The sequence below is a fragment of the Thunnus albacares genome, chromosome 23 (genome assembly GCF_914725855.1).
Source record: "Thunnus albacares chromosome 23, fThuAlb1.1, whole genome shotgun sequence".
NCBI classification, from domain to species: Eukaryota; Metazoa; Chordata; class Actinopteri; order Scombriformes; family Scombridae; genus Thunnus; species Thunnus albacares.
The window spans coordinates 10,954,496-10,982,291 of record NC_058128.1 but is presented as its reverse complement, the minus strand read 5'-3'; the positions used below and the strand labels follow the sequence as shown (position 1 = coordinate 10,982,291).

The window sequence follows — 27,796 nt, the reverse complement described above, 5'->3', positions numbered from 1 at the left end:
ATTTACAGTCTAATATAATATTTTAATCAAATGTGTTGCCATAAAAACTAATGTTTCTGATAATCACCACAAAACTGAGTTAAATGAGAAATTATTTATGGTAAATATACTGTACAGCTTTCATCAAATTATTCATTACAGTTACGAATATTTTCTTTTAGTTTTATTTATGTCAGTCTGGATCAGCAAAGACAACAAGTATACGAGTGTGACCCACATATTTACATATACAGACATTTTTTAATGGTAAAAGATATTTACTGTACTGCTATCTGGACAAAAATATCACAGTGGCTGATTTGATCATTTGTTTGTTTGTTTTTTAAGTTGCACCATAAGAAATTAATATCTAATGCATTTTAGTTTTATGCTTAAAATCAAGTTTCACCAGATTATTTGATGTCTCCATGCAACATTAAAAAAAAATTTAAAAGTAGGATGAAGATTAACAGTTATACATATGGAATACTGCAATTTACAGAGGCTCAATGCTGATTTAAAGCATTACATTTGTGGTCAGAGCTCACTCTTTTTACTTCTAAATATATCAAAAGAGATTCTTCATTTTTTTTTTCCTTTATGCTCCTGATTTTTCAGCAGGAAAACATCATATTAAAATACTGTACAACATTCCATCTGTCCAAGTTTCAGATTCCAATGTAGACTAAGTCCTGGCTGACAGGGGGAAATGGCAGTCATATTATTTGACCCAGGGCAATCCTGGCTAGACAGGAGCTTCGCCCACACTCCCTCTGTGTGTAAATTCTTCATTCCCTGATGGCCTTTGATCCTGCTGGGAAGTAGTCATCCTCCGCCAACGCTGGTCAAGTAAAGAGAGTTACATCAGTGTCAGATTAATCTTAAATGATTAATATTCTCGAAGATGAGTCCAGATGTTGAAAGTTAGGTAGAGCAAAAACTACTACTAGTACTAACTAACTAACTACTACTACTAATACTACTACTACAACTACTACTACTACTACTACTATAGATGAACAAAGTGAATAGTGAGCAAGATATCATTTTAGCTTTAATTTAAATGTTTTTAATTGACAGAAAAGCAGAGAACAAAGAATGTTTGGAACTAGGCTGTTAAACCTCTCAATGAGGCACTGAATTTTCAGTTCTCCAGTTTTGTAGTTTTGACACAAAGAGTGACAAAGTATTACCTGTCAGAGGCTGTGCTCACATTCAAAACGTACTTTCCTACCTAAAACCTAGATAATGAGATTGGCCTCAAGCCAAACTCATCGTTTCTGATCCCTCCTGAATGACTGCAGTCCAAATAACAGAGAGAGAACATCCTGCCTTCCTGCACCTTATCTCTCAAGCATCTCCTGCACTATTTATTTTGTTTACTTTCAGTCTTTCGCTCTATGCACCATTTCCATTTAGACATATCCATGGTTCACAAATCTTCAGCTAGAATGAGTAAAGATTAAAACAGAGAGAACAGCAAGTTGTGTAAGAGGTTTGTACCTGCTTGATGCTTCCCTTGCTGGTGCAGAACATGTAGATGACATAACCAGGGATCAGTATCATGGAAGACAAAGCCATGAACCAGCCAATCACTTGGCCCCACAATGGGTACACGTACTTCCCCAAGCTCAGAGGTGTCATCTCAATGGCACTGAAGGTAAACACCCCCTAGAATATAAAATTATGTCAATACGTTACTTCCAACTCTGGCCAATTAACCAATAAAAGACTGCTGAATGAGTCCTGCAAGCACTGATTTGGTTATGTTTGAAGACATCTATGTTAAAACTGGGCTAAATTCTGTTGAAAAGTGGAACTTATGTAAATGCTAGTATATGATTTTAAATTGTTATATTTAAATGTTAGGACCTACTTCTTGCTCAAATATACTCACTTAATGCTGTTGAAACAACAGCATTAAGTGACTATATTTGAGCATGAGTATATTTGAGCAAGCTAGCTGCTCTGTGAGGCCGTACCTACGTTTGAGTTAAATGCTACCATTAGCATGCTAACACCCTCAAAATGACAATGCTAACATGCTGATGCTCATGTCCACCATCTAGCACAGTAACACAGTAGGCCTACAGCTTAGGCTGATTTAAATTTAGAAGTATTGAACAAAAACTTTTGACCTGCTAATGGCGCTAGATGAAAAGTCAGGGCATAAAAAAAGTGATTATAATTCATCATGAGTGGGACATAAATATTTTATGGCAAACCATCCATAGTTGTTGGGACAAAACTACAAATGCCAACCTCATGGCGGTGCCAGAAGAAAAGTCAGGGGATCACTAATCCCATTAATCTGTGGGATTCTTCCACTGGGGACAATGAATTTCAGTACAAAATTTCAAGACAATCCATCTCATACTCAATATTTCAGTCTGAATTAAACTGGTGGACCAACTGGTGAAATAACTAACTGACTGACTAACTGAAAATGTTTCAATCAAATTTAGTCAATTTTTAACCCATATGTCTAGCTCTCTTTTGACATGCAAATCATCAAATCAGTGCTTTTTGGGAGTAAACTGTGCGTATTCATTGTGGCAGCATACCCTTAATTTTCCATCTGTATAGTTGCCTTTAACATTTACACTTCTTTATCACTACACTGCTGGAGATAAAGACATTGCCATGATTTCCCTGAGGGCCTGACAGTCCACAGGATGAAGTACAAATCACCACATGGCAGTGGAAACCAGTTCAGCAATGCCATCAATCCTATATTGGCACAAGCTGTAGCCTGATGGGTTCATAGATCTCCATGATGGCGAAGAAAGCACATGTTAGAGTTTGACTGACAATATCACACTGTAGCTGAAGGGTCTAATTCATGAAGTTTAAATCAATAACCATTCCCCGCCTACCAGGCAGATCAGCGGAGTGAAAAACATCCAACAAAGCTTCCACCAGCCGCATGGTCGATAGCCGATCATGTCCTCAATGTTCTGATAAAACCTTTCAGCTCCTGTGGCATAAAGAGAGGAGGACAAAGAGAGAGAGAGTGTGTGTTAATGTGGAGATAATAATGGCAAGAACAAAGCCTTATGGGGTGAAAGAGAGGGAAAGCCGATTGGACAGAGTCTTATCACAGAAAGTGGGGCAGATAGATGTTTAGTAACTTCCTGTTGGACAGCTACATTATATAGGAAATCTACATTCTTGATTCATTTGGTGAATTGGCACAATGAAAACTTTTTATCCAGATCATCTCAACTTATTTCAGCTGTTCTATTCACTTGGTTGCAGTATCCAGTGTTTGGTTTAAGCATAGACAGTACAAAATAGATTTCCTACCATAAAGCCAGGATATGGAAACAGTTTCGAAGAAGACGAGGTAGAGGAGACACATCCCACTGGCAGAGTAGTAATCAAACAGCTTGAACACGTATAGACCACCCTGCAAGATTTCAGCACACATATATATCTGCATTAGAGGCTGAATATTAATATCTCTGTTCTTTATTGAATAAAATATGCATGATGAATGTACACCGCAGGTTGTTGTGAGATCGTTTTGTCATTATGTTTAATGCAGGAGGTGGGTGTTGGAAAAATGGTGCAAGTGTTCATGTTTATATAGTCTTGTTGGGTTTTAAGATTCCTCTTTATCATACACAGGCACATCCTGCAGAGTTAAGTGCCGTGATTTTAAACTAATATAAATTAAATAGCTTGTTCAAACATACTGCAGAACACGCTTGTTCATATTTCTCTCTTCTTCTGTAATCAGTTTAGATCCCAGCATGATCTAAGGGAATTTAATATAAAAAGAGGTGCAAACAACAACACCTGTGTGATGTTGGAGAAGCCAATGATGAAGGAGATGAAGCACACAATGAGGATGAAGATCTTCTTCCTCTTTCTCAGCAGCAGTGGATACTCATCCATCAAAGCAGTGATGAAGCCTTCCACGGTGCAGAACTGAATGAACACACACACACACACACAATAGCTTAAATTAATATCCACAGCATACGGTCAATTAAGAACTCTGGGTGGGAAAAATAATAAATAGTAACATCTATATTTAGATAGACATATTTACCTGACTGTCCAAGCCTAACATCATAAGCATGGAGAAGAAGAGGATGGCCCATAGAGAGGACATGGGAAGCTGGGTGACAGCTTGGGGATAAGCTAAAAATGCCAGACCTGGACCTAAAGGTCACACACAAGACACACTTTTCAAATTCCATATTAAAACTTATTGAAATTCTTAAAGTTCCCCTCCAGTCAAAAAGATGTTTTTCTTCTTGTTCCTTCAGTTGGATGTTCGAGCTTCACTGTGCAGACCGGTGTATGTGGAGAGTTTGACACTAGAAGGCTGTTTTCACATTCATTTGCTGAAAGTAGAAAGTTTCTCTGTGTTCGCTGAAAATCTGAGTTTAAGGCTTGTACCTATGATCAGACCTAGTTTGGAGCCAATCGTGGTCCAATATACAACTTATAAAAGTATAGAGTATCTTTAGAGTTTATATTACAATAAGTATCAACAAACTCCATTAGAAAATGACACTGAAACTTTTTTGTCCATCAAAGACAGTCAAAATTGTGTCAATACTTAAGTTTTACTAAGCTTTACTTTTAGAAAATTCCAATTAAAACCAATTACAATAACAATTTAATAACATATTTTCGTTTGTGTTTTAATTCAATTTGAAGAAAAACAACTTATTTCAGTAATGACAATCACAATAATATTTCATATACCAAAATATTTTTGACTGCCATGACATGCAAATAGTACCATACCTGATGCTGCTAATTCCTGAACAGGTTTCTTAGTGATATAGGACATGAAGCCTACAATGGAAAAGATGACAAAGCCAGCAAACATGCTGGTGCAGGAGTTGATGCAGCACACTATGATGGAGTCCCTGAAGAGAGAGGATCAAGATGCACATTTAAGGATGAAAGGAGAAAAAAAAAACCATATCACATCAACCATCAAAGAGGATGTACAAAGCTTGTGATTGCCTGTCCCTACTTGTACACATCATTGTTGTAAGAGTTGTAGCTTCCCAGTGCGATGAGCGAGCCCAGGCCCAGCCCATAGGAAAAGAAGATTTGAGTTGCTGCGTCCAGCCACACCTGTGAGACAACAGAGACACATGCATGCCTTTGTTTATGTCTGTTTGTCTGTGACTGTGTTTGTTTGATTTGCTGTGTGCAAACTGTCTACCTCAGATCGGGTGAGCTTATTGAAGTCTGGTGTTATGTAGAAGAGGATCCCATCTATGGCCCCTGGCAGAGTGACCCCTCGGAAGAACAAGATGAACAGCATGAAGTAGGGATAGGTGGCTGAGAAATACACCACCTGAAAAAGAAAGAGAGTAACCTAGTTTTATGTATTCAAATTAGCATTTCTTTTCAGTTAAAACAAAACAAACTTACAAAACCCTGATTGCCACAATACACAGTGAAAATTTTCTCAGCTGCTAAAAAATTTATATGACTTCTCTTTGCCAGAAGAACTCGCCAGAGCCTTTTACATGTAGCACGCAGTTTTGTAGCAAAATGATGATGCTTAATTGGTAATGTCCGTCAAGGCCAGGGCCTTGGGGGAATTCATTTCTCTCTTGCACTCAGAGATGCCACACATTAAAATCCAATTATCCCTGGCAGGGAATGTGTAAATGTGTTTCTGCTCACATACATCGCTTCAACTTGCTGTAATTTAAAAATCCCTGGCAGATCTATCTCTTTTCCCATCATCTCTGACTCGTCTTGCAGTTTGGGATCGTCTTGTAGTTTAGGAACATTTTCTGTTTCTCCACCTTAGTGAAATGTTGAAAGATGAGGTATAGACAGCCGAATGGCAGCAGATAGAAACAGAGTCAACATCTGAGAGGGTAAATAAATAGCAAGACATGTCTCTATCAATTAAAAAAACAATTTAAAATATATTTTAGGTTGTTATTTGAGCTCTGTGGAGCCAATTAAGACCTCATATGACCTGTTTTGATGTGCAATCATGAAGTGATCCTTAAAACTCAAACTTCCAGTCAGCCAACAATAACAACTTAGCTCTACCTACTGAGCTGAGATGTTTGTATGATTAAAAGTTTAATATTCAAGACAAGGAGAAAAGGGCTCAGATAAAGGAGACTGTGTAATGTAGCAAACAGTCTGAGGCTAGAGAGAGTAACTTTAAAGAATAAAGAGGGAAAAAAAATAGGCAGAAACTTGAGCAGGAAGTCTGACCTTCCCCGTCCACTCCACTCCTTTCCAGATTGAGAAGTAGACGAGAACCCAGGCCAGCGCCAGAGTGCCCACTAAGGGCCATCGTAGCTCTCCTGGCTCCTCCAGACCACTGGACATCTGGTGCATGTTACGCCTACAGGAACACACACACACATGCACAAATAGTTTCTAGGAAATGCTTCTGACATTCTTAAACAGAGCATCTTGCACACTCACACGTATGACAGGAACAAGCACACATCTCATTGACTTACTCCCAGAACTCAGTGACAGCGCTGGTCAGGTTTGTGGTGTCTGTCAGACTGTAGTTGGAAAAGCATTTCTCTGTGTTCCAGGGGTTATCACAGCTTTGCCAAGGCAGCTCCTGCACACACAGTCATATGCATAAATAAAACAAGCTTGTGCATTTAACCAACTATGATTTTTGGCCTTCAGACAAAAACACTGAACAGCAGTGAACACAATTTTTTTTTTCAAAGTTTTGATGCCTGCTTCCCAGTCCTCCATTTTCCTCGCCACAAGAGCCTCATGCATGATGCATGTAAAGTCTTTAAATTTCTGCCACCAGGCTTCTTTGAGCCAGGTGGTCACGCAGAGGAATACAAAGGCAGTGAGAAAAGCCAAGACAGGGAAAGAAAAACATTGTGGTTGGGAAAGGTGGTAAACAATTGAGATTTGAATTTAGACTATGCCTATCTACCCAACACCTTTCTGATTTAATGTCAAAGAGTTGTTTTTTTTCTGTGGTTGATGAGTAATTACAACCATTGTAATTAATTTTGTAAAACAATAATATTAAATGCACAATATGTAATTTCTGCCACTAGGAGTCTGTCAATCAAAACAATAACAAAATACGGAGTCATGTCACCCATGACATTGTGAAGTAGCGTGGGATCATGGAAGTTGTTGTCGTCATTGTTAAACAACCAGTTTCTTCCATTTAGAATTACTTCAGTGTTCATTGTTCAGGATGTTTTTACCAGGAGCTGATTTATCTGCAGAGGTCTCCTCTCCAAAACAAACAGATCCGGTGATCAAAACAGGTAAGAAGACTGAATAAAGCAGTTTCATGCAAAAAAAATCAGTGTTTGTCCTGTTTCCGGTCGAAACAGGACATCCAGGAGGGGCTGTGAGCTAAGCTGCTCAGCTTGTTTCTCTGATAACTTAAGATCCAGACATCTGATGACTAAAATCCTTCATCTGCTTAAAAGATATAGTTAAAAAATGACCAAGAAAACTGTGGCTTAAAATTGAATAAAAGTAAATTTATGTTTCTGGCAGACAACTACAATGCTGACGTATTATCTTGTGTGCGTGTACTCTTTGGTAGATGCCATTGTGGTGGACAACCGCAACGTCAACGCATATCATCTTGTGCACCTATACTCTTTGGTAGAGGGGGTATGATGCCATTGACAGGCCACCAACTGAAACGGGCTGTTGCCTCGATTAAAATTACAGATTTCTCTGGGTTTAAACATTTTTGGAAACATTTGGGATAATTTTAGTGCACAACGCAACAAAATATATATAATAACATAGGTCTAGTTGTTTTTAGACATATTAATGCAGAATAGTTACATGTTATAGCTTTAAAAGGCCCAAGAGACTTTTTACACACTTTTTAGGCAGCTGTAGAGCTTAGAGGCAGAGCAACAAACTATAAACAGTGACAAATTATGGCCAGTAAAAATGACATAAGGAATGTGTGAGCAAAAAGAGCCTTTGAATAGTCCAATAGGACAATTCAAAGGCTCACTATCAAGGCTCATTTAAGTCCAAAGACTCAACTCCTGAGGGAAATATCTTTAGCTGCAAAAGACTCAAATATGTTTACTAGATAGTTGCTAACTTTGTGTTTTATGCTGGGCAGGTAAAATACAGTATTATTAGACCTTTTTCTCTGAAAACAGCTGCTGGCTGTGACTGGTTGATGATGAGAATGAACCAAAACAGTTTTAGTTGCATGCCAGAAAATCAAAACAATGAGGTGAAAGACACTAAAACACTCCATAGAGCTGAGGGGAACATCATAGAAGAGTGATCATTTTATGTGTTTGTCACTACAAGCAACCCATTTCAGATTACACATTTGACCCACTGTTAATATGAAAATATTGCTTTGTGCAGCTTTAATTTTACCTCTGAAGTTTCTGATGATCTTCTGTGTCTTTTTCAAAAGGCCAGACTTAGTAGTCAGTGGTCAAAATGGGAAAGCAACACACACTCCTTTAGAAAAAATGTCTGAAATAATGAATATTGATTATGTAACATACCGAACCAAAGGAGTTGAATAAATAGTAGAGTGCCCAGGCGATAATGATAATATAGTAGATGTTGAGCCAGAAGGACAGCACCACTGCAGCCAGACCAACACCTGAGGAAGGAAGCATTGTATAGTACAATGTTTTCAGATAACAACACGTAATACAATGTAAGGAGCAATATATGCAAGTAGAGGATGTATGCAATAACAAAAGAGCAGATTTTGCCTAACTTTGAATAAAACACTGTCACTCAGCATGTTCATCATAATCTTCATCATTCTCATTATTGTTATTTTTGCAATTTCTAATGTTTACTTGCCCCTGGCTTTCACTGTCACTTGTTAAAGCAGCATGTTCACTATCACGATTGCTGTCTGTGCTGGCAGGAGATAAAACGTGTTTGACTTGAGCTTGTTGAGCTTGGAGGCAACAGTATAATTGCTACCACCAAGCACTAAAGCAGTAAAAGATTCAATTAAAAAGTTGTCAACAAAACTATTTTTCTTTTCTCGCTTTTGTGATTTTGCATTTCTTTGTTAACTTTGCGTCCCTGTGGTTTTTGTTTAAATGTTGTTTTTAAGATGACAAACAATTTAATTGCAGGGGGAAAAGAGCCTGATGTCAAGTTGAAATGTTGAGCAAAAAGTCAAGTGGAGCAAAAAAATAAATAAATGTGTGCATTGTGAGACCGTTCAAGTATCACTGAAGGTAGAGTTTGAATTGTCTCAACTCAGACTGATACGAGGTCCCCAAAGAAAATTAATGCCGATGCATCAAATCATAGTGGTTAGTGCATATTCTTAGTGACGTACTGTCCTGTTAGGATGCTCACAATGCTTATCCACATCACTAAATCACTTAAACTATTTATGTTACTATAAATAATTTAAAAGAAAACCAGATTAATCTCCAAATCTCCCCCAGTTTGTATCCACACATCTTACCTTTCATCATTGGGATGAGCTTCCACACCCCGAGTCCTCCCACTGAGGTGAACTGACCCAGGGATGTCTCCAGGAAGAAGAGAGGTATCCCAGCAAACACCAGGGTCAAAAAGTACGGGATCAAGAAGGCCCCTGACACATCACCACAAAGTAGATAAACAAAATATGTTGGTAAGATAATGTTTGGAACTAATTGATACATTAAAAGTTGATTGAAGTACATTGAGATGGATTTTCAGGAGGTTTCATGAGCAAATAATAGCTGTTGCTGAGAATATTTCTTCATGTCATAATGTGTCAGTGTAGTAACCATATTGATGTGGCTTATACTGACAGGTCATAATATCATTTCACAGTGCTCTTGCTTTACTGTATTAGAAACCTAAATATTTCATTTAAACATATTCAGTCTCCTCATTTTAGACTGAAAAAGAAATGAAATATTGTGGTAAGAGTGACATATTCATTTCTCCAGTTTGTTAAACCACAGCTCCTGCCTGAAGATCCATTTTATTATTAGCATGAAAACGTTAGAGGACAGTCTTGTTTCAGTACTGCTATTATTCTCAACTAAATATTGTACAATTTACATGCTGGAGACACACTTCCTACTGAACTCCCCGGAAAGAAAGGTTCAGTATTCATTTTTAAAAGTGTCTGTAAATGTTAATGTGTTGTAAAGTGGCTTATTGTTTTTATAAATCTCATTCTTAAAAGGGCAACTTGTTAAAGACACTAAAATGTATTTTCCTCTCACTCACAATGTGTTGGGTAAGAGGAAAAAAAAGATTTGTTGTGGTTTTGACTCAAAAGATCATCATTATTAAGCTGAAATGCCTTATAATTTTCTAGTATTTTCTCAGAATTAACTTTAAACTAGTTAAATCATGTATATGTAAGAAATTTGGCTCCATCATTCTCACCATAGCACTCAAACACTTACCTCCACCATTCTTGCCACACAGATAAGGGAACCTCCAGACATTTCCTAAGCCGATAGCATATCCCACACACGACAGCAGGAAATCAAACTTGCCCTTCCAGCTGCCCCTGTCAGGTGGCTCCTCCTGTTTCTTCTTTTCTTCTGCAGGGGGCGCCATGTGATCCAATTCTTCAAAGGGAACTGCTTGTTTGACCTCTGTTGGGGAATTTAAATCCACTGTACTCTGCCCAGTCTTACCCATTAGTGGGACCACTACAGACCAGTGGGTTCAGTAAGCCACCTTGTCTTCACAGCCCGTAATGATTGCAAATGAAAGTCTCTAATCTTGCTGAGTCACTGAGTTGACCCGATAGAGTCAGATGGATGTGCTGACACTGAATGTGCAGAAACACTGTGGACAGAAGGAGAGTAGCAGAGGTGTTAGACTAGTTTTCTATGGGAGAGGTTTTTATTTATTTACGATTTTCTTTTACGATGTTCTCAAATTACAAATTACAAAAATCAAAATACAATTTATTGATGAGGCATTTTTATGATCTGTTACAGTCTTTTTATGATCTTGGGCCGTTGGCTTCCAAAACTGAGGATAACAACTTGCACATAAAAATATGTGATGGAAAATATAAAAATCAGGAAGACTGATGAGGGTGCATCAAATGTAATACTAGTAACGTGAGGCCAGTTAACTTTTATCTTAAACCCATGACCGGCAGCAGACCATACTGGCCAGCGACTGGCCAATCTGTCACCAATCCATGTGCCCATACAAGTGTGTGAAAATGGGAAAATGGGAGCCTTGAAACTTTCAGTATTGGTCATGAAACTTCCTCCAAACATCTCCAATGCAAACAGAAGAACTACGTGCTAGCTAGGCATATGTAGTTGCATGGCTCATAACGAGGAGGAGTGTTAGATCTCACAATGCTGTGAAGAAGAATGGTATTTCCAAAAACAGGGTGCATTTAAAAACATGTTTGTGCCTTTATATGCAGTTATGATTTAATACTAGCATAACATCAATAATGTTGTAATTGGTGAAATTACCTTAAAATCATAGTTATATCCTAACAAATCAGCCATGCAAAATGAGACGGAGTAAATAGTTAAATATTTATATTTGATTTCAGAGGATCCATGTGGGTATTAGGGATGTGCAGAGGGTCCAGTATTTGTATTTGTTTCTCTATTTGTTGAGGCAGCAAAATTATTTGTATTTGTATTTGTATTTGAATAAAAGTGGAAGGAGGCTTAAAAATCCTGTTTTTGTTTTTATTATGCTTTTAATTTTAGAAAATTAAAGTGTTACAATAAGTGTTCATGAATAAACTACCTTCCAAAGGAAGTCCCCACACCAGGTCTTGAACTGGAGTCTTCCAGATCATAGACGACAGGACTGACTACTGAGCTAAAACTTTACTCATTGCCTCATTGCAGACACCCATAACACAGAGACAGCACACCGTGTAATGTGTAGGGAAGAACTTCAAAGGTGAGTATTGCTTTGCACTTTTCATTTATTGCCTATTTTTTACAACCTAACTTTGTGGAAAGGAAAAGGGGAATAACAGGTTATGGAGAGTCCCTTGGGAGCACTTCACTTGTGTCAGTAGCTCAGTTTTATCTGTGGGGAACACCCCCAACTCTGGGAGTGATGTCCAAATTAGGAAATGTGCATCATGTAGCAGGTGAATGTGACTCCCCTCATTGAGACCTGCTGATAGACATTGCAGTAGAGCAAAGGACAGAGACTGAGATAGTGATGTAACCGACTTGCGCACTGGTATTTGACATGTTTTTTTTTCTTCCCGAAAACAAATAATATTTGTATGAAACACATATTTGTAAAAAAAACAACAACACTATTTGTGCTTTGCTGAATGCCGTATTTGTATTTGCACACCCCTTGTGGGAACGCTAACTTAAACTACAAAAGTAGCACAGAACATGGCTGCACCTGCAGTCATTGGCCTGATATGAGCAGGGACACTGCTCTACGCATCTTAATCAGTCCCCAAGGTACAGAAAGAACAAAAAAGACAAGGAACAACCCTCATGAAAACACCAAATAACTTTTTGCCATGTGCATTAACAACTACCTGTCCTGCTCACACCTTAATTGATCCTTCTGAGGAATAAAACCAGCTTTGGAGCAAGAGTGCCTTTTTTAATGTTAAAAATGGTAATTGTTAAAGCAATCATTGCCTGTTCACACGGTCAGGGAGTTCAAGCACTGGGAGGAAGTTGTTCTGTTTGCAAATATTGATTGACCTAGAAACTGTCACAATCACTTCATGCCATTGCTCAAGGTTAATTACAGACTGTTTGCTTATACATTTCCTGAAAGAACTGAGATGTTCTCTGCTCAACCCTGATATTTTTCAAGGAAATGTCCCTGCTTACTCTCACACAGAGGAGCTTTGACAGCACACTCATGCTGAGCATTCTCATTGTATTATTTGCCAGCATTTACAAGATGAACTAAATCATCACCATGTCTGCTGCACTTAATTTATTGAGCTTTTTCTGTCTGATTCATTGTGTTCACCATGTTTTTATTCCGATATGTATTAATATTTCATGATGAAAAACCTTTGCATCATTTAATATATGCATTATTTATGCCTGCTGGTCTTTGATGCTGTTCATAAAAAGTAATATTGGCAAGTTCAGTGTATATATGCAGTGGACACAGATGATCCATATTCAAAATACAAAAAGGAAATGCAGTGTAATGCAAAAAGTTACAAGACGTCAGACTGATAAGTTCATAACAGTCACAGTGATGAGTAGTGTGATCAATATTGATCAAACAAATTCCCTCCTGCTGTAAAATGAGTTATGTTCCACATTGTGTAAAAAGTTATCAACTCCAATTGGGCGTATTACCGTGAAATGATCAAAAAATGTACTTTCAAATTGTTGTCTAGGTGACTATGTGTATCTGCTTCAAAAGCATAGCGATAATATGAAACACATCAGAGATTCCCTTTGATGATGTCATCCATTCAGATTCAAAGTAAATCCTGAGAGGGACTTTTTGGATGCCATTTTTTCTTTTTTTTATTATGCCTTTCATTAGCAGACCGGTTTTGTCTTTCTTAACAATTACAGCAATAACTGTTAATAAAAAGATTAATTTCAAATTGATATTGATTAAAATATAAATTTTTATGGTATGTGGTAGTCCATAAAACCAGTGTGTGAAATAGAGGGGGTCTTTGGGGGTCTCAGACCCCCCAGTTAACAGCTGGGACACCCCTGAAAAACTGAAAAACATATTTTTAGGGGATTAGGGGATTATTTAATTGATTATTTAGATGAGATAAATGTTTATCTAGACAGTAAAGGTCATTTTCATGTAACTATTGAAATCTTTAATTGTATTGTAAATAATGCAATAAAAATATATTGTAATCAAAGCATTTGAATGCAATTTGCTCCGTGCTGCATATTTAAAACATTCCAATAAATGTGAAATAATTAATACGTAAAATGAAAGTCCTTTATTTATCTTGGAGGAAAACATTTTAAATGTCCTAAAACAGTTCTCATGTCACAGGACAAACTAATAAATAGGCCAATAAAAAGAATGCAGCAGTGCTTGTTTTTGTACAGCTACTTGAATCTAGTGGCAGATGTACGCCTATTCTGTTTTGGAAGTATTACTCATAGCACTGGGACAAAATTCAACTTAGTAAGTGACTCGGTGACAGACAATAAAGTAAAAGAAGGAGGAGGGGGAACAAGGTGCATCCTACCTGAGAGATTTCGACGTCCTTTGACAGGTCATCAGCTTCAGCTCACAACAACGGCACCGCAAAAGCCCTGAAACTTCAACTTAACATCCAAAGGAAAAATGAATCCTTTTTTTGTGTCAACTGTGAGAAGCTTCAAGCCGACTCTCCAGAGGAAGCTACGATGTATCTGCTGCTCTAAAAGATCTTTTTGATTTTTCAACTCACTCCTTCCTGTATACTGTATTTTGGAGGACCTGTGGCTGTTCCTGCAGCTGCTATCGAGTGGTTGATAATAAAGTTCGACCTGTGTGTCTGCCTTGATTACTGCTCAGTTCTGACTAGTGAGGCCCCGAGGCCATGGGGGATATTCCAATCGCCCAATGCTGGTGGGGAACTTCAGCAGCAGCAGCAATGTGTGTTTGTGCATCGTGCATATGTGTTTGTTGTGATAGCTGAGGTCAGCTCTTGCCAGGATGGTTACCATGGTATTTCCCAACAGAGAAGGGCCTGATCAGTGAAAGAGGTCGTGGAGTTTTGGAAAATGAAATGAGCAATGACTGTTGGCAAAGACCCTGGAAATGTATGACCACAAATGCAGTCATTCCAGTATCAGACTGACAAAATCAGTACATAAAATGACCTCATATATCTTCAGTGTCTTCTCTCTTCCAAACTAAATATAGGACCAATCAAAATGTGGGTGTTAGATTTATTTTTTTGTTAACTCTTTTTGTGATATGCATCAGGGGCATGTACTGTATGTGCAAGAGAGTACAGACATGCCATATGGCAGCAATCTGAGGCAATGCTGCTCCATCTTGGCCTGCATCTTTAGGCAAACAGCAACGCCTTCTAATAGATTCTACAAACAGCTGCCAAATAGACCATTGCGCTCAGCACTTTAGGCAGACACACAGACCCAGAGAGACAGAGGAAACTCAAAGATTGTGTTTCAGAGAGCCTGCTGCTGTGTGCCACTCTTACTGAACTGTCTGCCATGAAATTGCCACTTCGTTTAAAAAACACTCTGTCTTCAAGTGATGAGGTGACATGCGATGCTAGTTGGTGCCTCTGAGAGGACTAACTTTTGCTGAACAGTGGTCACTGTGGCCACAAGTGACAGTTCATGGAACACTGAATTTTCTTTAATTTCCCAATCTTGAATCAGTTGAGTGAAACTGGTACAAGACTGGAAATAAATGAGGTATGATGGGTTTACTTCTTCATCTAGTTTTGTGATAAAACTATTGAAAGATGCTGAAAGATCTGTGTAACACTGACACAAGCAGTGGTAGAAGAAGTATTCAGATCCTTTAAGTAATCCAACTTAAGTAAAAGTACTGAAGTATTATCAGCTTGATGTAGTTAAAGTATTGCAGTAAAAGTAGTGGTTTGGTCCCTCTGACTGATATATTATTATATATGACATCATTAGATTATTAATACTGAGGCATCAGTGTGTAAGCAGCATGTTACTGTTGTAGCTGCTGGAGGTGGAGCTAGTTTGAACTGTTTTTATATACAGTTAGCTAGTTTAGCCCAGTGGTTCCCAACCTATGGGTTAGGCCCCTCCAAAGGGTCACCAGATAAATCTGAGGGGTCCTGAGATGCTTAATGGGAGAGGAAAGAAGATGAAAAAAAAAGTTCTGACACACAAATCTGTTTTCAGTTTTTGGACTTTTTCTCTAATCTCTGACTTTTGGTGAAATATTGGATCGTTCAAACATTTATTGAAATGAAACCATGTGAGAAGTCTAGAGGGAAAAATCACTCTCTGGTGAAGCTGTTAACCAACCCTTCAGTTTCTCTAACTGGACTGGCAAATCAGTGGAGCAAAAGTTGTTATTTTTACTACTTATTACTTGGGAAATATTGCCAACTAGGTCCGCTCTAACATTGTCATGGGGGATTGTGTGTGTTGTGTTTCATTCAGTCATGTCACAGCTGTAACTAGCTTATGGACTGTGGACATAACGTAGTTTTTCATGAGGAGTCAACCTCTGTAAAGAAGAAATGGAAGAAAGGGTAAACATGGGGCAGGAAAGTGGAGGCTGAAGAAAGGAGAAAAGATGTGGACAGAATGGAGATGCCGAAAATGCTAGTTACTTGAGAGGTTAGATATAGAGTATTTCTGTATGGCTCATAGCTTTTACATGTATATAGTTATTTGTGAAATTCAAACATTGTCAGTTTCCAATGATGGGAGGATGCAGAGAAGAAATGGGTGAAAGAGAAAGTAAAGGAAGTAAGGAAGTAAAGGAAAATAAAGGAGGAGGGAGGAGGACATATGTGAGGGAGAGACAAGCAAAAGGAGAAAAGTGTGAAAATGAGCCAGGAGGGAAAATGAGTGAGAGAGTGAAGAGGAAAGGACAGGCGCAAACCGGTGGAGCAGGAGAGGAAGCAGGACAATAGGAGGAGAGATAATGAGGGGAGAGAGAAAGGAATGAAAAGCAGAAGTTGAGAGAAGGAGAAAGGAGAAAAATGTGTAATGAGAAGCCAGGAGGAGAGGAGTGGAGAATTGGTGAGAAGATGAAATGAGAAAACTTGTGGAGAAAGCAGGTGAAGAGGAAGAGGGACAAGAGATGAAAATGTGTTGAGAAGAAAGGAATGAAGAAGAGAGGAGTTAAGGAGAGCAGAGGTGCCAGGAGAAGATGTAAAAGAATCAGATATGCAGTTAATATTTTTTGCATCTTAAGTTTATGATCAGAAATTTTAATACTTTTCTTTGTTTTATATTTTCTTCTTTCAGTGGAGGACATTTCCTTGGATATATGAGTGCAGTTGAGAGAGTGATTGAGGCCATGTTGTTTATCCTATTATACTATCCCCCAAAGAAATCTAATATAATTTGAGTAAATGTTGGTTTAATATTCAATTCAGAGTATTGAAAACCACATTTACTTGGCATTGTTGGGGATCCTTGATTTGCAATTAGAGCAGCCCAGATTATTATGGCATGGATTCAAATATAGAAGATTTGTCAGCTAAACATTCATGCTGTGAACTCTACTCCAGCATAGTATAACAAAAATAGGTTTCAAGATTAGCAATGCTGTTTATTATGTAACTTAAAAATAGTAAGTGTTAGTGGTATCAGACAATTTTTTGCCTCTTTTGAGGTAGCAGGAGTGAAAGTTAGTCATCCTCAACATTTGCTGTGTCACGGTTTCAGGATGATGAAGACAGCTGGAGAACAATAAGGTACCAAATAGGATGTGGGTTCTACAGGATGATTTTTTTTCCTGAGCAACTATCATGTTTTTTTTCCCAATTGATGTACAGATTCGTAGGCATTCTATTATGTCAAATGGCTTGGAAAAACAGTGCATATAGCTTCCATAAATGGGACAAAAATAGGTTTGGGCTAAGCCCCAAATATTTACAACATCTGGCTCTGCCCCTGCGTCAAATGTGACAAATTGGGGGAAACATGACATATTCAGTTCTTCGTGTATGCCAAAGAGCTAACAGTATGTCAGAGACCAAAGAACACAAATCTCTCTAAAAGTTGCAAAGAAATAAGTACAAAAAGTACAGATACAAACATCTGTCCAGTATGACGACTGAGAGGAAACATGACAAATTCACTTCCTCATTTACGCCAAAAGGCTCCGCTGTGTTCAGAGTGTAAACCAACATGCCTCTTAGCGGTGCAGTGAGTTAATGACATCACCACCTCTAGGAGAGAGTGACATTTTTTCTATTCCCCTGAACTTTAATGATACTGCAGAGCAGTGGTTAGCCTGTGCATATCGACCAATAGCACAGTCCATGTTTTGTATTGCAAAACTTATGTTCAGATATGCAAGACTTTGAAGCTCTTTTTGCTTGTGCAACATAAACCAGACCGCAAGCACCTTTCGGCATATAGACAGTTAATGTGCTGCTGCAGTTAATTAAGGATTTAATGAAGTATTTTTTACCAGTACGTGGATGTGTAAAGTACTTGGTGTCCGACGAGTTAGAACATTGTGCACAGTGGCCACAGCGGAAAAAAGCCTGTAGGTTGATTAGGCAGCCTGGAGACAGTGTTAGATGGTTTTTTAGTGTCAGAGTGAACCAGTCTGTCTTTCAGATTGCGGCAACGTTTAAATGTGATCAGGGGAGGCATAGAGATGATATTATTTAGAGATAGGTCACTCTTGAGGACATTCCAAACCCTGCCTGTCAGAGGAGAGTACTCAGTAGAGAAAGTAATCCGTGGGGAAATAGTGGTAGCTCTAGTTTTCTTGACTAACAGGGATTCCCACTCAGTATATAGGGCCCTCTGATAGGCTGAAGAGATATATGATGTAGGGTAACCCCTATGTTGGAAACGCTCTTTCATTTTGACAGCTTTAGACTGTAAATCTGTTATGGTACTGCAGTTTCTGCGCAATTTAAAAAATTTACCACTAGAAATATTGCGTAGTAGCTGTTGGATGGTTACTCTCAGTCTCTAGAAATGTGTCTCTGCTTAAGGGTTTACGATAAATTTTAGTCTCAATAGTACTGTTGTTTCCCTTGTAAAGTATTAAGTCTAGAAAGTGGATAAAGGTTTCATGTTGTTCTATAGTGAAAGAAGGATAGTAGTGTAATTTATATATTTCAGAAAATCAGACAGCTCTCCTCTATCACCTCTCCATATGACCATGATATCATCTATGTATCTTTTCCACAAAGCAATCTTGGACAAAAAAGTGCTTTGGAGTGGGTTATGAATAAATTTCTCTTCCCATTGACCCTTAACAAGACAAGCATATGATGGGGCAAAAGCTTTATGTGCCACAGGATTGCAGGTAATAGGAATCCAAATACTTAAAGAAGTTCATGGTGAAAAATCCTTTCTGACAGTGTAAGTGGGAATTCATTAGGAGGCAAAATCTCATCTGGATGTTTGTTGAGGTAATGGGTGAGAACATCAAGACCTGTTTCATGGGGTATGCATGTATATACGTGCTGCACATCAAAGTTACCAGAATATCAACTTGTTCATATTTGAACTATTTAATAGTATTTAGTATATCAACAGTGTCCCAGAGAAAAGAAGGGAGGCTGGAGACAAATTTCTTAGTGAAGAAGTCAACAAGTTGTGACAGAGGCTCAGTAAGACTACCAATACTTGCCACAGTCAGGCAGAGGGGGGGATTGATAATGGATTTATGTACTTTGGGCAGGCCATAAAAGACAGGACATACAGGGCACTCAACAAGCAGGAAGTCTTTTTCTGTTATCCAACCCCTTTTGAGAGCAGAGTCAATATATTCATAAATTTGATTCTTAAAGTTGTCAGTAGGGTTTGACTTTCGAGGTATCACAGATAATTGACTTCTCATGCTAGAATTGCTCAAAACCCATAACCACAACTCACCCGCCTTCATCAGCTGTCCGGATGATGATCTCTTTCCTAGATTTCAGATTGCTCAGAGCTTTTAATTCAGATTCATTTAAGTTCCTTGTGACAGCATGTGAAATCTGGTATATTTCAGCTAAATCTTTTTCCACTAATTTGCTGTAGGTGAATACGGTGGGATTCAGATTAGATGAAGGCAAGAACGAAGATTTCTTTTTAAAAGGAGCTGCTTCTCTACTGATAGTATTAAAAGTTTAAGTCCCCACTAGCAACATAGCTTGATAGGACACTTGACCTGGTAGAGAAAAAGTGCTTGAGATGCAGCTGTCTAAAAACTTTGAATGCATCAACTTTTAGTTTAAATGAGTCAATAGTGTTGCACCAAGAGCAGCAGAAGATGGTGGGACCTGTGAAGTCCTTTGGTTTGTTCTGGGTGGTTGTAAAAAAAGCTGAGATGATTTGATCTTTTCCTCCATGGTGCCCCCCTCTGATCACTCTCTCTCGTTGATGGTGGAAAACCTTAGGTCTTTTGCTGGGGGGGGGTTGTCTGCTGGAGAATTTCTTCCAAGCCCCATGCCAGACTTTGCCCTCTGCATAGTCTTTTGAGTCACACTCATATTTTCTTATTTTGTGGGCTTGGAGGTCTCTTTTGAATGAGGTTAGGGATTCAGAGATGTTTTCTGTGATTGAATCAAAAATCTCTTGGTTAATCTTGCCCATCAATTTTTCTTCAAGTGTCACTTTTTCTCTTTCTGCTTTCTGCTGTTATTTCTTCCTTCAAACATTACATAGTTTTGCATGAATCCAGACACGACAGAGCCATGTTCTCAATATGAAAGCAATGAAAAAACTTAATTAAAACTTAATGAATGCAGTGACATTATCTATGTTGTCTTTTTAATAACTTATACTGACAGTAAAACAATGTATTCATTAACATTAATTAGATACGAGACATGAGCCCTTCTTGTTCCTCTTGGCAGGTGACCTCCTAACTTTAATATCTGTTTCACATACTCTATCACCAGCCAATTAGAGAGACTAATGAACATTCTATCACAATGCCCTAGCAGCACTGTAGCCAATGCCCATTGGTTTGCTGGGTGGGTGGGGACAGTTGGTAGATACAGGGTTTCAAAAATGAAAGATTAAATCAAATTAGAGACTTAATTACACCCCAGTGAGTCGTTCCTATCAAGAGCAGACTCAGTGTAATGTCTAGTGAGGTTTATTGTCCATGTGGACCAAATGATGATGGCTGGCTGGATTGGAGTTGTCAAAGCTGGTTTTCATCAATCTGTTTACAGCGTCCCCCGATCAATGCAGCCTAATTATAGTTCCAGAGCGTCCACTGCCAAGAATAATAGGGAGCGATTATGTAGGTGATACAGGCAGAATGACAATAGATATAGAATGTCATGAATGCAAAAATTAAAATTGCCTTAGTTCTGAAGATCATGTCAGAATTTCATTGGTTATATTCTTATTTCTTCTTTGAAGATAGAGAATAGTATATGAGAGAGAGAGGAAACATGGTAAAATTATTTACACCAGGAGCTACAAGAATAAGGCTAGCAGAATCATTAAGGATTCCAACCACCTGGATCACAGCCTTTTCTCCCCGCTGCAGTCAGGAAGAAGGTGCCAGATACACCAGGCCAGCACCAAGAGGCTCAGGAAGAGCTTCTACCCTCAGACCACTAGGATCCTAAATGAGGTTACTGCCTAAGAAAGAGTTATAGTTCATGTACCACATTGAAATAAATCATGTTTGCAATTTTTGAAAATGTTAAAATTCTGTCAATTTTGTTGTACTGATGTCTTCAAGAGTAACCTAAGTTAAGATAAGGTGAGTCTCATTTATGTCAACAGTACATAAATGCTGCAAGTTGACTCTGATAATGTTAAATGGGAAATGTCTTACTGCAGCCACCTTGTTACCACAGAGGAAGACATACAGTACATATTTGAAGCATTTCCCTCATTACATTAGTGAGAGAGCTGCATTGCACTATGACACATATAATAAACGACTCAGCAAATCCAGATGTTGTTTTGTGGTAGAAAAACAGTGGGAAAAAAAACAAAACAAAACAAAAACAGCAATCAGCATATCCGAGAAATCAGAATCAGTCATGTGTGCATTTTTAAAATTTTATGATGATTTTTATAGAGTAATAAAGCCACAATTAAAGTCATTGCAAGTCATTGCAAACAGACTAAAACTCATGCAACATTACTCAGTAACTATATTATTTCTGGTGAATGGAAAGTGAGTGAGTGTCATAAAAAGTAGTAGACTTGGACTCATTTTCAATTCAGTTGGTAAATATTCCTTAGTAACCTTAAATGAGGCTTATGTATGCTTTTTTGTATTCTCTTATTTTTATACTGTCATGATGTCTGATGTCTGTTAAACATGGTAAAAGTTCCAAAACTTGAGGTGAACATATGTAAAAATGCTCCCTGAAAGTCAAACGCCAGGCTTGTGATATTACCTCTACTTCCTCCTTGTGACGACATCAGATTGTTTGCACATGCCCACAAACGGCCAACCATTCAGGGGCTTTTGTTGCTAAGGCTTTTCAACGGGTTGTTTGCGTTGTCCACTCGCATGGTTTGGATCGGATTCAAGCTCAAACATGTACGGACATATTTGGGAAGTTTCCATTTTGAGTAAAGAATGAGAAAAAGAAGTGAAATCCTATTACTGATTGTTTACGTAGTCTTCTGAGCTGCCAGAATTCTGCAGAGACAAAGCTTCTGGAAGCTAACCAATCAAAACAGAGTGGGCTCATCTGGAGGGGAGCCTTAAAGAGACAGGAGTTAAAACAGCCTGTGTCAGACAGAGGCTGACCTAAGGGGCTGCATAAAGGGCCAGTCTAAGACATAGGAGTTTAATCATGTAAAGATACTCCAGTAGAGCTGCAGAATATAAATATAGACCTGGAAATGTGCACAATATGTCCCCTTTAATGGCAAAACTGGACAACAGTTTGTAGAAACCGCTGCCTTTGAGGCCTCCTTGCGAGCTGCCTTTAATTCACAGCACGTGTTGTGATCTGTGAATCAATGCGGGGGTTATTATAAAGCAAGGAACGCCCAGAGGCGATTGGCATGCGTAGATAGGGGGCTAATATTACCAACATTTTCATCCAGCAATGCAGTGGGACGATGCATGCCGCATAAATTTCCACAGGTTAAGGACGAAAGCGGGGCGAGGCGCACATCAGAGAGAGCATGATTGTGTTAATGAGCGAGAAAGAGTAAAAAGATGAAAGATGATGAGGGAGGCAGGGGCAGAGAAATCACTGCAAAGAATGAGGAAAAAAGGTATAGATGGATTGGGAGACAGAATAAAAAAGATAGTGAGATAAAAACGGAAAAGTTGATATGTTGCAGTAGTGCCTGGTTAGATAAGAGGGGAATGAGATGAAAAGATACATAGAAAAGGGAAAATGACTGTAAGACACAGAGGAAGATTGTTCCATTGCTGGAGATGGAAAGAAAAACTGGAAGAGAGAGAACATCAGATAAAAGAAGTGACAGAGGGCATTGGAAAGTCTTCATTTACAGTTTGCCTGATACATGAATTTGATAGAGTTTCATTGGCGTCGCTGCAGAATGTGCTATTCCTCCCCGGAGATCCATCAACAGCCTCATTCTCCATTTCATTCCATTACCCCTGAGTCATGTCTTATCATCGCAAGTGTCTAAAATCCTTGTGACCTTGTTATATGCAAAGTCATTGTCCTTAATACGCCCCAACATAAATTAGATCAAGGCACTGTCACCATAAAAGCCCTAAGAAAGGCAATCAAACTTTTTGCAATTTGTTACTGTGATGCATTCAGTGTTGCCTTCGTCAGGGGACCGCTTAGTGATTTTTATCAAATGGTCGACTGAACGATAAGGTCAAGCACGTTTGATGTATTAATCTTCTCTTTTCTCACCTCCTGTCCGGTGGGAATTGTTGCTGAGCACAGGGAACAATCAGAGGCGTCATTAAACACTGATGAAAATATATGGACAGGTACTGACAGTTACTGCAACACCGAGTGATGCAATGTCGAGCCGACAATGTCATCCACTGGCACGCGTTCAGCAAGAAATGCTCGGGACAAAGAACAAAAACTTCTCAAGAAGCAATTTTGTAGTATGAATATCAGTTCTGTAGCCATTATAAAACTCTTCATTGTGTTTACTAATCAAGATAATTACTCAAAAAGAACTTTATTGACAAAAATTTTTATTTGATCAAATTTTATTAATTATTGTAATTGACCGCTAACTCATGCTGGAAGTCCAAAGTTACCTCCTATATCTAGTTGGTAGATTTTCATTTGTTATTTATACATTCCTTTATAAAACAGTTGCTATTTGATAGTTTTTGTGTTTACGTTTTGAATTGGACAACTCATCCCTGTGTAGTTAAATGTATTTTCCACAAGGTGGCAGACATCCCCTTGCTGAGTTGGTTAACTGCTCATGCTAAGATGACTAGGTGAGCCCGTGCATATTAGGCCTACTCACCTGCCGCATAGCGTTATTAGCTTGGTGTATATGGAAGAGTAAACATGCATGGAGACTTTGGAGAGATGCTAATGGTATCCAGAGACGAAAAGGAGAGAAAACTATCTGAAAATCCTTGTTGAGCGGAATGAGGTATGTGAAGTAGTCTTAACTGCCTTCACTGCAGGTATCACCAGGGTTTGAGTTGTTCATTCAAGTCATATGAAACGTTCTTCTGCTTTGTTTGTTTACACTATTAGCATGCAGCGCCATCTTATTAAAGTAGCAGTGGAGTCGTTCTTTGTGTGAATTTAAACGTGTTCTATGTGTGTTTGTTTGAGGGAAAAGTCATTTGATGTAATTTATTTATGCGCTGTAATGTTTAGGATTTGTCTGAATATTCACTGCTTGTGGTATGCATTTGAATTTAAATGATGATGCAGTTTAGTCAGCTTTGTAGGCAGCGTTTTGAATTTAGCTTAGATCAGTGTGTACACTCATTGTATGTGTTTTTTTCTCACTGGACATTAACATGGGTGAGACAAGTTATTATCAAAGAATGTCCTGATTTAGTGACTATCATTTAATGGTTGTTTGACTCACTTTATCATCCTATGTACTGTATTTATGGTATGAAAGGCTGTAGATAAGTATTGATGCCATTTTTTGCATTTTTGTATATCTTTCTATAGTTTTCACAGTGCTTTCTACAGTGCATGAGATGACTGGTGACGAGAAATAAATAAACCGTGAAGCATCAGTTTGAGACTCTCTGTGTCTTGCTCAACCAGGCCAATTATATTTGACAAATGAAACAATAATGTATAGACAACATAACAGGTAGTAGCTGACACTGGCTTCATTTTGAGGTTAAGTGAAGGATGTTGATGTCTCTTTAAAGTATATTTAAAAAACAGAAAGTGTCTTTACCAAATAGAATGGCTCTTCCATATATCAGTTAACATGCCTAGGTACATAAATAGCATTTCATAGATTTTTTCAATTCTCTTTCATCAGATTGCCTCTATATAATTAAAGTTCTGGTTAAGACATTAATAATCTCCTTGATCCAGTAACACGGTCTGTTGTAAATCCATAAATTAATCATGAAGAAAGCCAGTGGGATTTTCATGTGATATTGAAATCATTTCTGAATTACAACATGAGGTTTTGTACAAGTCCACAAGCAAAGAAATACCTATAAAGTGTTAACCACAACTGGCATAGCTGCGTCAACCCCTGCAAACCACTTGTTACTGATAAAGTTTCCACTTAAATGATCAAATAATGTGTTTTAAGTGAAAACTTTAAATGTTAAAAAATTTATATTCATAAAAAAATAAAAATAAAGAGTTAGTTTGACAAAAAAAAAAAGGATCCAGGATCCAGTGTACGTGTTATTTCCAAACCTTTAACCACATCTTGTGGCCTTCCTCAGCAGATGGAGTTGCTCTGTTGGTTTAGTTTGTTATCAAATGTCCAAGTATGGAATTTACAGTCTCCCAACGGTGGTGCACTATAAGGGGTACGAGTGAACCTTCAAGCTCAATATACTTACACTCAATACTTACACTATACTGAATCATGCAAGCAATTGATCTTCTGAATGTGCTCTTTAAATTTAGGCATCTAGAGTCAGTCAAGAATATAAACAAGTCCATGTTAACGAAACAGTTCTACCAGTTCAGTGCTTCCTGGGCCAACCACATGGAGGCTGCTCTTACTGACAGTAAAACCATGGCAAACAGGAATAGGCTGCTTTTTTAAGTTAGACCACACATAGTTTGTAACTGAAGATACATTTATTTTAATTCATTAAAAGAGATGATGAACATTGGCATCTAACTACAACCAAGCCAACAAACTAAAATGGGTGGGAGCCAGGGGGAAAAGAGACAACACTGACTCCCACCAGGTTATGTGGAGTAGTCAAGCAGTCAGTCCAGGTGAGTCAAATCTCTCTAACGACCCTACTCCAGGCTCCTCAAAAGGGAGCATAAATTAAACGGAGCATAAATAATTTTACAAGACATTAAAAAACATAGAATTGAACCCTGACACTAAAATAGTACAAGAAAAAATAGTAGGTGACTTAAAAATAATGTGTTGTTTCTCCAATTTTACTGAGAATTTTTTTCAGAATTTATACAAGTGTCCTTTTTTACTTGATGTGCCCTATTTACAACAGCCTATTGTGGATTCACACACTGTATTCTGTATCCTCCAACATCTAACTTAATAGAAGAAATGTCCGTCTAGTCTTGAAATATCACCTCAGTTTTTTACAGATACATTTTTCATATCTTCACTTTATTTCAAGCAGAGTTGGCATCACTCCTGTTTCTTTCTCTCGGTCTTTTAAGAGACAGAATGGGGGACGGGAATACAAAGACAAATTTAGGGAAGATCCCAGCTCATTAGTGAAGTGCACTAATGATGCAGCAGAATTAATGAAATGTGATATCATAGCATGCTTCGATTTACCAGGTGAAAATCGAAGCATGGTCAAATCTTAGCCCAAACATTGTTTGGTTGAGAGATTTGGCTTCAAATGTCTCATTTATGACAGAAACCCTGCATTACGAACTGAAGATGTGGAGTTGGAAAGATGTCAGCTTTTAAATGTAAGAAAAGGCCTAATGAAAGACGTTATAAAGTTGCATTATGGGAAATATAGGATCCAGAGGTTTTGGAGCATTACCCATATTAGGGACTAGAAGTCATAATATCGCAGCATCTGCTGCTCAGTTTTGACCATTCTTTACTTAATCTGTTTCTTGTGAATCTGGCAACTTAGTGGAAGCTCAATACTAAATTGTTGGAGTAAACCTTTTAATGTGGCTAGAGAACCAACTCTGAAGTATTGGTTGGGTATGAAACTGCTCCAAAATGAAAAAAAAAATGAAGGAGAAAATGAACTTGCAAACAGACCTATAGTCTTGCTGTTTCTATGACAGCTGTTAACATCCTACTGGCCTTATTTAGTTCCCCTTGTTGCATTCTATATTTGCATATATTTGTCGATCTAGGAAATTGTTGGTACCCATGCCAATGATTGGGGTTTTCCATTACAGTAACACTGGCTCTTATGCGTCTACTGCATCTGGTTAGTGGTTGGTTATGTAAAAGCTGCAACGGTAACAGGAAAAACGGGAAGTGTTGCACCACTTGTTAACCTATAGTTCTATAGCCACCCTCTGGCTAACTGCAGCTCCTAATATAAGCAGAGCCATCAATATATAAAATAAGGGCATGACCTGACATGTCCATACTGTTGTTCTCCATCACTTGGAGAACATTGAATTGCCAGCGGCCCACGGGTAGCTTCCTGTTGTTGATTTTTTATCCTCTCATTATGAAAAAGAAGAACACCAGTGTCAATTTCTAGGATGCACCTTTGACCCACACAACCCAATGGTGGGCATTTTGGCTTTCAAGGCCAGACTTTTTCTGGAATGAGGGTCATTCTGTGTCGTCAGGGGCAGAGTAGAGGTGGTTGCAGGGGAGGGGAGGTGGGAGGCAACTGGGTGGAACTGTCTGTTAATTGAATGCCGGTTTGAATTACACAGATGACTGAGCTTGGCATTATAATGGAGCAAGTTCATGTTCACCAATCACACGTACGGTGTGACATGACACATACACACAGCCTGTTTGTGGTTTCATGGCTGTGTATTAAGTTCTTTTTTGGTATTTTTATGACAAAAAGAAGGTAGGAAGACACAGACATGAAGTTTTTGTTTTAATGTTGTTACACAATAGGAACACTGAGATCAGCTCAAACTGACAAGTTGATCATACTGAACTTGTATCGAATGTTTATCTTATCTGGTCAGAAATCAATGGACAGGATGAAAAGAGAC

At 38.3% G+C, this 27,796-nt stretch overlaps 1 protein-coding gene across 1 annotated transcript; it reads right to left on the bottom strand.

Annotated features, from left to right (window-relative positions):
- Positions 1-148: 148 nt before the first annotated feature.
- Positions 149-14,337, bottom strand: slc6a1l (solute carrier family 6 member 1, like). Its single transcript, XM_044342751.1, has 15 exons — positions 14,111-14,337; positions 10,353-10,743; positions 9,410-9,541; positions 8,475-8,575; positions 6,450-6,559; positions 6,196-6,328; positions 5,174-5,308; positions 4,979-5,082; positions 4,744-4,868; positions 4,037-4,149; positions 3,781-3,912; positions 3,286-3,388; positions 2,856-2,956; positions 1,483-1,650; positions 149-820 (listed from the first exon to the last, which is right to left on the bottom strand). Exons 2-15 carry the CDS (start codon positions 10,591-10,593, stop codon positions 725-727), a joined length of 1,794 nt encoding a protein of 597 aa, XP_044198686.1. The 5' UTR covers positions 10,594-10,743; positions 14,111-14,337; the 3' UTR covers positions 149-724.
- Between the last annotated feature and the right edge of the window lie 13,459 nt (positions 14,338-27,796).